At 36.8% G+C, this 12,288-nt stretch overlaps 1 protein-coding gene across 1 annotated transcript in view; it reads right to left on the reverse strand.

The window, feature by feature from the left end:
• SLC2A13 (solute carrier family 2 member 13) overlaps window positions 1-12,288 on the reverse strand; it is a 381,521-nt gene that overhangs the window by 218,953 nt on the left and 150,280 nt on the right. Inside the window, exon 4 of the mRNA XM_078449949.2 lies at window positions 4,160-4,268. Within this exon, the coding sequence (XP_078306075.2) occupies window positions 4,160-4,268 (109 nt within the window). The remainder of the gene's footprint in view (window positions 1-4,159; window positions 4,269-12,288) is intronic.

Here is a 12,288-nt window from a genome sequence, read left to right on the forward strand (position 1 = left end):
CCCCAAACAAGCTTTAAACAGTCAGCTCTGGGCATTTCAGGTGTTCTAAAACTAGAGTGGTTCATGTGATCTGGAGTCAGAAAATCAGGGTTCCACCCTCACTGCTAAAACTTATTAACTGGATGACAATGAATAAGTCATTTAACTTGTTAAGCCCTAGCCTCAGCTACAGAATAAACAGAAGAACTGGCTCTACTTGACAGGATTTTTATGAACATCTGGAAAGATCGTGTCTATAAAAATACTTTATAGTGTTACACATGTAACATGGTAAAAACGTTTATTATCATGATCATAATACATAATTATACCATTAGAGGGGCTAGCAATTTAGTCCTAATTTTTTTCATTTTCTGTGAATATTTAAGTGAGTTAATGCATGCTACAGGAATATCTGGTATTTAGTGTTCAGTGAAGGATAGCCCTTAACATTATTACTATAAGGGCATATTTTCCAAAATCCTTTATTATCTCTTGTAAATATGAGAGAAGAAGAGATCACCTGGGGATTAAGGGAATGCAGCTACAGAAGTAAGAATCACTGCCCATCCAATATAAATGCCTATTTCCCACTCCCACTTTGAGTTAGTAGAACAGGGAAGAGTAGGAAGAGAGAAATCTTGGAACCTTAATCTAAAAGAAGAATAGGTTAAAAGTAGAGTACTGGCACAGAGTACCCAAAAGAAATCTTTCTCTCACAATCGTTTTTACCTGAAGCTGACTCAGAAGCTTAAATTTCTGGATTTCCTTCTCCTCTTTACTACTGATCTTCTGTGTAACCTTAAAGTGAGCCATTTAACCACTTGGTGGTCTTCCCAGGTAAAAATCTGTTAACTCCCACCCGTCTAAGATGGACTGATTACATGTTCATAAGAATGTATCAAGATACAGCTTATAAATTGCTCAAAAGAAGCAACATGCTATCAAACCTCTAAACAGCCAGGTGTTTTCCTTATTTTTCTTACTTTTTCTCCTTCTTTCCCTCCCACATATACACACATTTTGGCTGTAGTAATAACAATGTGGGAAGGGTTCAAGTATCAGTAGTCATCAGATAAAATTTGTTAGATAGGAAATGGAAATTTTCTTGACTTTGTAAGTAGAGCTTAGAAGAGATCACAATGAGAGTTTCTTAAGAAAGTTTCCTCCACATTAATCATCATCAACTTCATCTATTACTCCTCTCCTTTTTAACACATGTGGAAATATTTTATTGGTCTGTGAGATATAGTGCAATAATATCAACACTTTTATATTAGGAAAGCTAGTACTCCATGTACTCTGTTCTTTCTCTACTGTGAAAAGAAAATAATCTATTCAACATGTTTTGAAATTAAGTGATTAAAGTCTTATTAGAAAATTGCTTCTTCTAAGAGTTTAATGTAGTGTCTAGAGTATGTAATGCTTTTAAGAACTCAGAAGCTCACTGTTTGATAGGATAGCAGATAAGGTATAGGTTAGGATATAAATGTGAGTTATACGAATAACAAATACTTAGACATACACACACACAAAATATTTTTTTTTCATTGGAGAGGATGTGAAAATTAAATATTACAAGAAGAAAATCTATTTCCTTGATTGAGGTAGGATACTAAATAGGTCAAGGAGATAGAAACAAAAATTCTATGAGGGAAAACAGACAAAACTAAACATGGGAAGATATATAATGCAACTGGAAGAATGATTTATCTTTCAGTATCTTTCCATATGATCTTCCTATGAACTTTTCTTGGTGAGAGATAGAATACAAAATACCTCATATTTCAGTTTCACACAAACTTCCAGGTGAAAGACAGACTTTGTAAAAAGATTTCAACGTCTACAGATTATTAGGTTTGGGCTGTGAATACTGAAGAGCACTGCCTACTTTATTTCCCACTTAGCAGGAAAAAAGCTGGAAAGAAAAAGTAATGAAATACACATAACGGAATATCCATAAAAACAGAACTCCAAATTAACAAAATGACATTTTTTAAAATAAGAAAAATACGTAATTAATATTTTCTACTAAAAACAAAACAAAAACTACTAGATTCCAGTTAAGAAATTATTTTAAATTAGAAGCAACAAAACTTAACGATAGTATTTACTGAATCTTAAGAATGGAGAAAGACACACGCACCAATACAGACTAGAAAGAGTAAAGGATAACACACTATAGGAATGACTCCCAGATTAGTCATCTTCCATCCAGATGATGACAGTAGTGCAGTCTGTTATAATGAAAGATTTGCATTAAGTTTTATGGGCTTAAAATATGAATGTTTGAAACTGTGTATTATGAATAACCAGCAGTTATTTATCTCAGGCATCTTTCATTTAAGTGTCTAACCCTCTAACCTCCAGACATTAAAATGTCGTATTAATTTCTTCAGGGAGTTGGCCATCTGTTTTGCATCACGTAGAAGCAATCTAAATTGAGCCATCATTTACCTTATTTTATTCTTCCTACTTTCCAGGATTAATACTCAACTGCAAGCAAAAGCTGTTTGACAATGCCACCTCTATTATGTACAGTTTGTGATAAGCAAAGCACATAATGACTACCATAAATCTTAAGGACTATCAGGATTCTTAGACTCGTATCACTTGATCTCACTGTGAAAAGACTGAGTATTTGGAGAAATAAATGCCTTATTAAAATCTGAAAACCCTGGGGTGCCGGGATGGCTCAGCCAGTTAAGCATTCTACTCTTGATTTCGGCTCAGGGCATGCTCATGATTCGTGAGTTGGAGCCCTACATGGGGCTCTATTCTGGCAGCACGGAGCTTGCTTGGGATTCTGTCTCCCTCTCTCTCTGCCCCTCCCCCACTCACTATCTCTCTCACTCTCTCTCAAAATAAAATAAACTTTAAAAAATTAAAAACCTTAATCAGCATGGTTTACACTAGATATCTGTGAATGGACTATGACAGCCATTTCAACTAGGAACACACTGGCCTCAGCCACTACCCATCAATAAGAGTTGGCTCTGTTGATGATGTTTTATAGGAATACAATAAAGCAGAACAAAAATTTACTTTGTCAAATTTAAATGCCTAGAAAAGGGCAGAACAAACAACAGAAACAGAGAATATATTTTAAGTTAGGTTGATAAAATAGACATTCACATAGGATATCACTGCACTGCATTACTTGAAAGTATGAGCCTCATTACAATTCTGTTCCATCACCACACTTAGGATGGCAGACACAGAACCACTGTGGTGCACCTCATCCAGAAAACAAACATAGTCCCAACGAACTTCAAAGGAAAATATCAAGAGTCCTAAATACAAATGGGTTTACCAAGTAAATTTGAATTTTACATGACTTGCATTTTTTGGTGAGTAATTTTAGCCAATAGGTTGTGGGGGAGAATTTTCCAAGATGTAGCAGGTTTTCACCCAACAACTAATTTCTCGGCAAAACTCATGACTTTCCTCTAACCCATGTTGTATTACCTAGGATCTTAAAAGTCTTTTCTGTGGAGGACTGGAATAGTCCTGCCCAGCCCTTATCACAATTTGAAATTCTATATTAAACTGTGAATTTATTCATGTCTACTTTACTCATTCCTGTGTTTCTCGTATAAAATAGGCCATTAAAAAATGTGTTTAATGTTGAACGAATGAAACATGCTACAACCTATTCATCCTGCTCCACCTCCCAAACCCATACAACTTTGGGGATTAATCTGAAACCAGACAATATGAAACTTTTGTGTCTTCCCATTCTGATGGTAATAAACATCTTCTATTAATGTTTTCATCACATTGTATTGTAACTGCCCCCAAAAGAAACGAACTAGTTATCTGAGTGCCCATTAATCCCTGGCAAGGCCAGGTGATTCCCTTTTGTTTCACTTTCTAACCAGCATCAAGTAATGGCTTATGAAAATGATACATTCATTAGCTCAGAATATAAGGAAGTACCAGATGATGTACAAGAAAAAATTTATGATATCAAATAAGGCAATAAAATATAACAATACAAATCACCTCCTTCTAAACCACACATCGACAGGATTAAAAATTGCAAAGTATCTTCCAAAAGGAGGTTCCTACACAATTAATACAACAAAACACCAAAAGTCCTATTCTTTTTTTTTTTTTCCATGTAAAATAATTCCTTCACAATTCCTTTTCAGTAAAAAGCCAGGAAAGAAATACATACATGATGGTGTTAATGCCTGAGAGCTGTTGGAACATTTGCAGACCACAACCCACAATTAAAGCTCGGCGAGTTGGGGGATAACTCAGCATTCTGCAGATCACAGGTCCAGCTTTTTTAAAAAAGAAAGAAAAAGAAGGACACATCTATTATTTTCAGCTCCCACAGTCATTGTTCCCATTAGGATTAATTTCCCCAAATCTCTGTGAAGTCAACATAACTGGGCATTATAAAATAGAACGTATATACTTTTACAGAAATCTGGGCATGGTGTATTTTCTAAAACAGATTTAGTATATATTTGAGTTTAAACTGTAAAAGCAACAAGGAACAACTGAAGTTAAAGCAATTTATGGGTTCTAGGAAGACCTACATAATTGGAACTGTCAGTAATTATTCTTCCTTAAATCCCTACAAACTGCATTAACTACTCTTCATTTTTCCACTTTCTTGGCAATTATTATTTAAAATCCATTCAATGTGGGACAACTTACAAAGTCACTGGCAAATTGCTTTAATCAACCAAAAGAATGGCATTCATTAAAAACAATTAAACAAGGAACAGAATTCATTCCAATTTATCTGACTTAAGTAACAAAATTCTTTCCAACCTATTCAATTAAAGTTAAGAAATTTGGGCAAGATATCAGACTTGGTTATGGTTTATATGATGTATACTATTAATAAATGCTACCCAAAAGATAATAAAAGAAAAAAAATTACATAGGGGTATAAATATATAAATATATTTTTTTCTAGATTTTGAATAGTTCCCTAATGGGCATTCAGTGATCTTTTTAAAATACAAATGGGCTTTCAAAATGGCACAGATGCCTTGGTCTCTATGTCAGAACACTAGATCAATTTTGGAAAGCTGCAGATATGAACCACAGAGGTCATATGTAAAATAACTAACCTTATTGACGTCTATGGTCTGGGCATAATTATTAAAACTGCCCCTTCTAGTCCCAGAAGTACTTCAAGCACACCTTTACCTCAGCTTGAAGAGGCATTCTATACAGTGTCCTCATGGGGCCAGGGTTGACTCCCAGGACCTATGGTATTCCCGCTGTTAGAAGAGATGGCCTAGGATTACTGGAATGTTAATTGCTTAATTAGAGGAATTCTTCCTGGAGGCCAAGTTTCATTAGTAAACCCTAAACCAAGTCAAGTTCAAAATCCAAGGAAATTTTACCATTTCCGCAACCTTTAGGAAATCTAATATCCCAGTTCACAAAAATGGAATAAAATATGCTGTTGTCTTGGCAATAAAAGTTAACATGGGATGTTGAGCCAGGGTATTAGAACTGAACATTATCAGATTGAAAATATTCATCTCTACATGCATGTGATTAAAACCACATGAAAAACTTGATTTACTGCAAATGATTTTGTCCTGAAATGGTAAGACAGGATACGGACAGAGAAGCATTTATGGTCATTCAAAGCTTAATGCAGTGACAACCCCTTTAGAAAGGAGGGTGAAAGTATTTTAATGTCAAATGTTTTAGTTTAAAGTAAAGCAGTTTTAAATCTAGTGTATCAGAAAAGCTGAAATAGGTAGATTTTCAAAGCTTTACTGTGACAATACTGAAATACATCTGGATCAGTTGACTGAAAGGTAGCAGGTTCGCCTGCAAATTCAGCTATCTGTAAATGAGCCACAACATGAAAAACACATACACAGCATCATAAAATGATACACCAATTTCCATAAATAAAAAAAAAAATTAAGTGAAAAATATTATCACTTACTTTGTGTACCATGGAAAATTTAAAACAATGACGACAACACAAAAATAAAACCCCTTTTTCAGCTTTTAGTACTAAACCTCCATAGATGAGAAACCAGTGTTTTGCAAGGAATCTATTATAATCTGTGGGCAGCTGTGCCTACTTTCACTATTAAACTGTTCCATGATTTGATGGACAGACTAGGTAATAATGATTTTAGGAGAAAGAAAAATAAAGAGAAAATTAGGACAAATTAGGATTAAAGTTTGACTTGTATAAATAACAAGATATATACTATTGTATAAATATCACATATTTATTTCCTAGTTTTTAAAATTCTGAGTTTTTTAGCTTTTTTTTGGTTTTGATTTCCTGCTAAAAATAAACAATAGCTGTTCTGTTATTAGAATGGCTTTAATATACAGATAAATTCTGGTCACGGTAGTGCACATCGATTATGCATAAATAAAAGGAAAGAATTTCCTTTCATTAAAATTATAAACCAGCTTTATTAGGCACTAAAATTGACTTAAATGCAAACTATCATTAATTTTTGTATCACAGAAGATATGAAGCAGAAGAAAAAGATCAAACATATTAATTGGTTGAATGTTTGTAAGTGAAAATTTAAAATGTCATGCTCTACTTATTATATTTGATTTTTATAATTAAAAACATTTAGCGTATACAAACATTGTACAATTTTTAAAAAGTTATTTGTCTTTGGACACAAATTCCCACACAATAAAACCTACTGGACTCAAAATATAACATACACTAAAACACCAGATGAAAGAACCAAACATAGGTTCATCTTTTCCTCCATTCTGAACACCTGATACTAATATTCACAATGGCTGTCCAAGTGTGGCAGGTACTCCAGTGGCAAGGATGAAAAGGACAGTCCTACAAGTGTAGCCATTCCTGTTATTGGCTGTCTATGAGCCAAGCCTACAGATGTTTCTCCAGGTGTAATTAAAATGCACTAGAACTCACTCTGAATAAAATCCAGCTCCTGATTTCCACTTCCACACAAGATGGGAGTGATGGTTACCAGATTTGCCTTCAACTTGAAACCAACTAAAAGTCATGAAAAATGTATTGGACAATAGTTCTCATGATAATGGGTAACAGGCAACAAAGGATAGTGACCTCTGAGATTCAGGAAACAAAAGAAGTGAACCCAACAAAGACTGCCCAAGCTTAATGCCTCAAAAAAAGTTTCCAGGACACAATACAAAGAAGGGAAGCTAGGCAGACCCTGGTGATCTCCCTGAATTGAAAGGATGCAGCTCAGAATGCAGGGATGCCAAAGCAGCTAGACTTGCCAGAGTGGAGTGCCAGAGTGGAGAGAAATTCACAGAGAGGGGACAATGGAGATCTGCAGTCCCCCTTGGGTATTCCTCCATTGAGTGGGTATGTGTGAGGAAACTACTCAAGGCAGGAGTAAGAGCTGCAGGAAGGGATTAAAGAATTCCACTCCAGGACTTGTTTGTACCAATCAGAGGGAAAGATCTAGAGTGTAAGGAAGAGTAATCAAAAGTACCCAGATTAAACACTGCTTGGGTACCATCCAAAAGAGCTTAAAAATCAAGACCCCCCTGCTTCCAAGGAATTGAATAGCATCTGAGAACAAAGTTCAACAGTAAGATAAAATTTATAATGTCTAGCATACAATAAAAAATTATCAGACATGCAAAAAGGCAGGAAAGTACAACCTGTAACAGCAAAGGGACTAATTCATCAGGAGGACATAACAATCCTAAATGTTGAGGCACTTAATAAGAGTTTCAAAACATATGAAACAAAAATTGATACAACAGCAAGGGGAAATAGAGAAACCCAAAGTCATACTCAAATATTTCATCATTCTCTTTTCAATAACTCACACAATTAAGTAGGCTGAAAATTTGCAAAGATACAGAAGATTTCAACAACATGATCAACAAACTTGAGCTGACATTTAAACAACATTCTACTGACCAAGAGCAGAATACACATTCTTTCCAACAGTAAATGAATGGTAAATGTCATGGAATACTTAGCAAGATAGATTATATTCTCAGCTCTAAAACCAGTCTTAATTAATTTAAAGGTATTTAAGTCACACAAAGAATGTTCTTGTACCATAAAGAAATTAATACAGAAATCAATAACTGAACTGGAAAATTCCCTCCTTATTGGTCACTAAACAATACATTTCCATGGAAAAGAGAAACAAAGGGAAATCAGAAAGTATTTGAGCTGAAAGAATATGAAAACACACCAAATGAAATTTCGTGGAATGGAGCTAATGTAAAACAGAGGAAAATTTACAGCAGTGACCATGGCTTCCACTTTACAAAACCAGGAAAAGAGGGACAAATGAAACCCAAAATAAACAAGATAAAAAGAATAATAAAGAGTAGAATAGAAATCCAGGAAATAGATAAAAAGACAGTTGAGGGGAAAAAAATCAATGAAACCAAAAGCCAGTTAGTTCTTTGTAATATAAATAATATTGACAAATTTTGAGCCACACTGTGGTAGGCTGAATAATAGCCCCTCAAAAGATATGCATATGAACTAATCCTTGAAACTTGTTAATGTTACCTCAGATGGCATAAAAGAACTTTGCAGATGTAATTAAGTTAAGGATTCTGACATGGAAAAGGGAGAATCAGGACAGGATGGGAGAAAGCAATGTGGCCATGAACACTGAGACTGGACTGATGCAGCCATAAGCCAAGAAATGCCAGTTCCACCAGAAGCTGGAAAAGCAAAAAACAAATTGTCCCCTTAGAGCCTCTAGAGGGAGCATGACCCTGTCAACACCTTGATTTTAACCCAGTGAAACGAATTTCAAATGTGAGGCCACCAGACAGTGAGAATAAATTTCTACTGTTTTAAGCTACCAAGTTTTAGTGATTTTTTACAACAGCCATAGGAAGATAATACACAGAACAATCAGGAAAAAAGAAAGAGAACATACAAGTTGTTATCATGGATCAGAGAAGTGTCATCAATACAGATTCTACAGATATTTAAAAAATAATAAAGGGGTATTATGAAAAACTTCACGGCATCAAATTCAACATCTTAGATGTAATAGGCAAATTCTCTAAAAGACAGAATCTTCCAGAGCTAACTCAAAAAATAGCCTGAATATACTATAAGCTATTTTAAAATAATGAGTTTGCAGTTAAAAACTTTCCTCCAAGTCTCAATGCTTTGACAGAAAATAAAATAGATCAGGGGCACCCAGGTGGCCCAGTCAGTTAAGTGTCCAACTCCCGATTTCAGCTCAGGTCATGATCTCACGAATTTGTGAGACCGAGCCCCATGCTGGGCTCTGCGCTTACAGTGCAGAACTGGCTTGGGATTCTCTCTTCCTTTCGCTCTCTGCCCCTCCTCCATTCTCTCTCAAAAACACATTAATTTTTTTTTTTTGTTTTGTTTTTTTTTTTTTTTTACAAAAGAAAGCAGATTAGCAGTTGCTTGTACAGGGAACAGTTAAAAAGGAGCACAAAAGAATGTTTTGAAGGAGCAAGGACATGGTCACCATCATGACAGTGGTGAGAGTTTCACAGTGTACACATCTGTCAAAATGTACCAACATATAAACCTTAACTATGTACCATTTATTATATGTAAATTATACCTCACTGGATATACTAAAACATAACACACACACACACACCTTTACAAATAAACTATGTCAATAGGGCTGACACAGTGAAATGATTGGGAAGGAGAAAATTCAAACATTCGAAGACCATAACCTTCACTGAAATAAGGGCACAAAGGAGTTATTGACTAGATGCAACAACAATATTTGATTAAACTGGACTGATGAAATCAGCTGCAAGATTATCAAGTGAGAACTGTCGAGGATGCAGGACCCTTGGAATCTCTTCAAGATTTTCCGTGCTCTTATTCTTCCCTTTCCTTTTGTTTTTGTTTGTGGATTTTGCCATGTACTAAAGAAAACTTAAAGAAGAAGTAGAACACATGATGACTAATGAATTCCAAGATGCAAACTGTAGGCGGCTTCTCCACTGCTGAGTCTTCACAGACTAAATTATTTGTCAAAGGGAAGATGCTCTGTGGAGACAAGCAGGACCCTCAGTGGGAGCACAAGAATCACTGCTCGGCTTCAGACAGCACCCTCCCTGCTCCCCAATTTGGGGCTCCATGACTGGGCTGCAAACAAGCTCAGTAAGAACCCAACACCACAGTCCTCTCCTGATACAACTAGAGGACGCAGTTCTCACGCTCCACAGGCCTTCGGGAAGGGAGGACGTGTGCCAACCACAGTGACACCAACAGATCAATGAGGATTTCAAGGCATCTGCTCAAATCCCAATGGGTTTTCTAGTATTTCAATAGCTCTTCATGTCTTATGAGCCAATTTTCATCATCAGAAGAGCCATAAGTAGGTGAGAGCATTTGGTGTTAATGAGCAAAGGAAGCACAAAGGGATCACGTGATTTCCCAAGGTGACAAACCAGTAAGCATGTAGAGCTAGGAGTTGAGCTACCTTCTTGTTCATCCATAAATGACAGGAAGTTTTATATGCATACTTAAGCTGATTTTCCTTAGCATAAAAAAATCAACAATTGTGAACAGTATAACAGAACAGAACTGAAGCACTTTGAAGCTACAGTAATAAACATGGCCTGTGCTCAAGACTCTAATCCCTCAACCTCCTCTTTTTCTCTTTTTCATAGCCTCACTTGCCACAGTCTCAAGCCTTAACTCCAGAGTTAACTGGTTTCAGAACATTCATTTTACTCTACTCCCTCCACCATTCCCATCTCCAGGGAGGTGAGCATCATTTGCAAATAATTAGGAAAATGGACACACTTGTTTCATGATAAATTCAGTGTGTCTGTGAAGCAGGCCCTCCGTGCTGCTGGGGAAGTCTTTCATTCATCTCTAGTTGGGTCCAAGTTATAGTTTCACAACATGCATTTCAAAAGGTCTTCTTCCTTGGACTTCCACTGTTCCCTCCTGCCTCTGTGACCAAATGCTCCTAGCCTACATAACATGCGTGAAGCACATTCTGTGAGCCTACTCTGTGCTAGGTACAGGAACACCAGGAGTCTCAGAGGAGCTCCTAGTATCGGGGTGGGGAGGGAGTCACCCACAGAAATAAAATAAGCTACTCCACAATAGCTTAAGTGCTCTAATGGAGGTACATATAAAGTAAGGATTCAGGCCTAGGGAAGGACCCAGAAAAGGCATGCCAGCTCAAGTACATATAAAACAGAAGTCATCATTTCTCATCTCAAACTTGTTCTTTACCTTATGTGCTATTAATCAAGATTAAAAACTTGGCATTTGGCTATTCATTCCCTTTTCCTACTTTCCATAGCCAACAAGTTGCTAAATTCTAATGAAAATGAATGTATGTGTGCCTCTTTTCTTTCCACAAAACATCAGAAATTTTTCTTTGGTTTTTGTATCTGTGCTGTCTGTGGCTCCCCAGCTCTCTGCTGCCCCAGCTGGACTCTCAGCCAGCTCATAGGTGAGACAGCACAGGGCAGAGGATGGCAGTGAATCCACAGACCAGGCCTGAAACTACAACTCCACTGCTTGGCCACTGGGAGCTTTTCAGCAGGTTACTCAACCTCACTAAGCCTCTATCTTCTCTTCAGCTACGTGGGTACAGTAGTGGCACTGGCCATTATCAGGATTAGAGATAACAAACTTCCTGGCATACAGTAGGTGTTAATTTTATATGTCAACTTGACTGGGTCACAGAGTGACCAGATATTTAGTTAAATAATATTTCTGGCTGTTTCTATGAGGGTGTTTCTGAATAAGACGAACATCTGAATGGGTACACTGAGGAAAGCACACTGCCCTCCCCAATGTGGGAGGGCATCATCCAATCCACTGAGGGTCTAAATAGAACAAAAAGACAAAAAGAGAACAGAGTCTGTTCTCTCAGTCCACCTATTTGAGTTGGCACATTGGTCTTCTGCCCTCAGGCGGCGACTTACACCATCACTCTCCTGGGTCTGCAGCTTGCAGTGGGCAGATGATGATACCTCCTCAGCCTCCATAACCATGTGAGGTCCATTCCTTATAATAAATCAATCTTCCTCCCCGCACTCTCCCCTCCCCCACAGTTCTCCTATTGGTTCGGTTTTTTGAAGAACACTAACACTGACTAAGAAATACATTCTGTATTCAGTGACAAAGCCTTATATATGGTCTCCACTGGATCAGTTCAGCCTCTCCACACTGCCATCACCCTAACACATACCACCGATCACTTACTTCACTTACCTGCTCAAAATCTTCTGTAACAGACCCACTAGGGCCTATCTGATAAAGGGCACACACCTGTCCCAGACTATCTTTCCAGATTTATTTCACAATACTTCTTCTCTAATACGCTATATACTTCA

This window comes from Panthera onca, chromosome B4, assembly GCF_046562875.1.
Source record: "Panthera onca isolate mPanOnc1 chromosome B4, mPanOnc1 haplotype 2, whole genome shotgun sequence".
Taxonomy (NCBI): Eukaryota; Metazoa; Chordata; class Mammalia; order Carnivora; family Felidae; genus Panthera; species Panthera onca.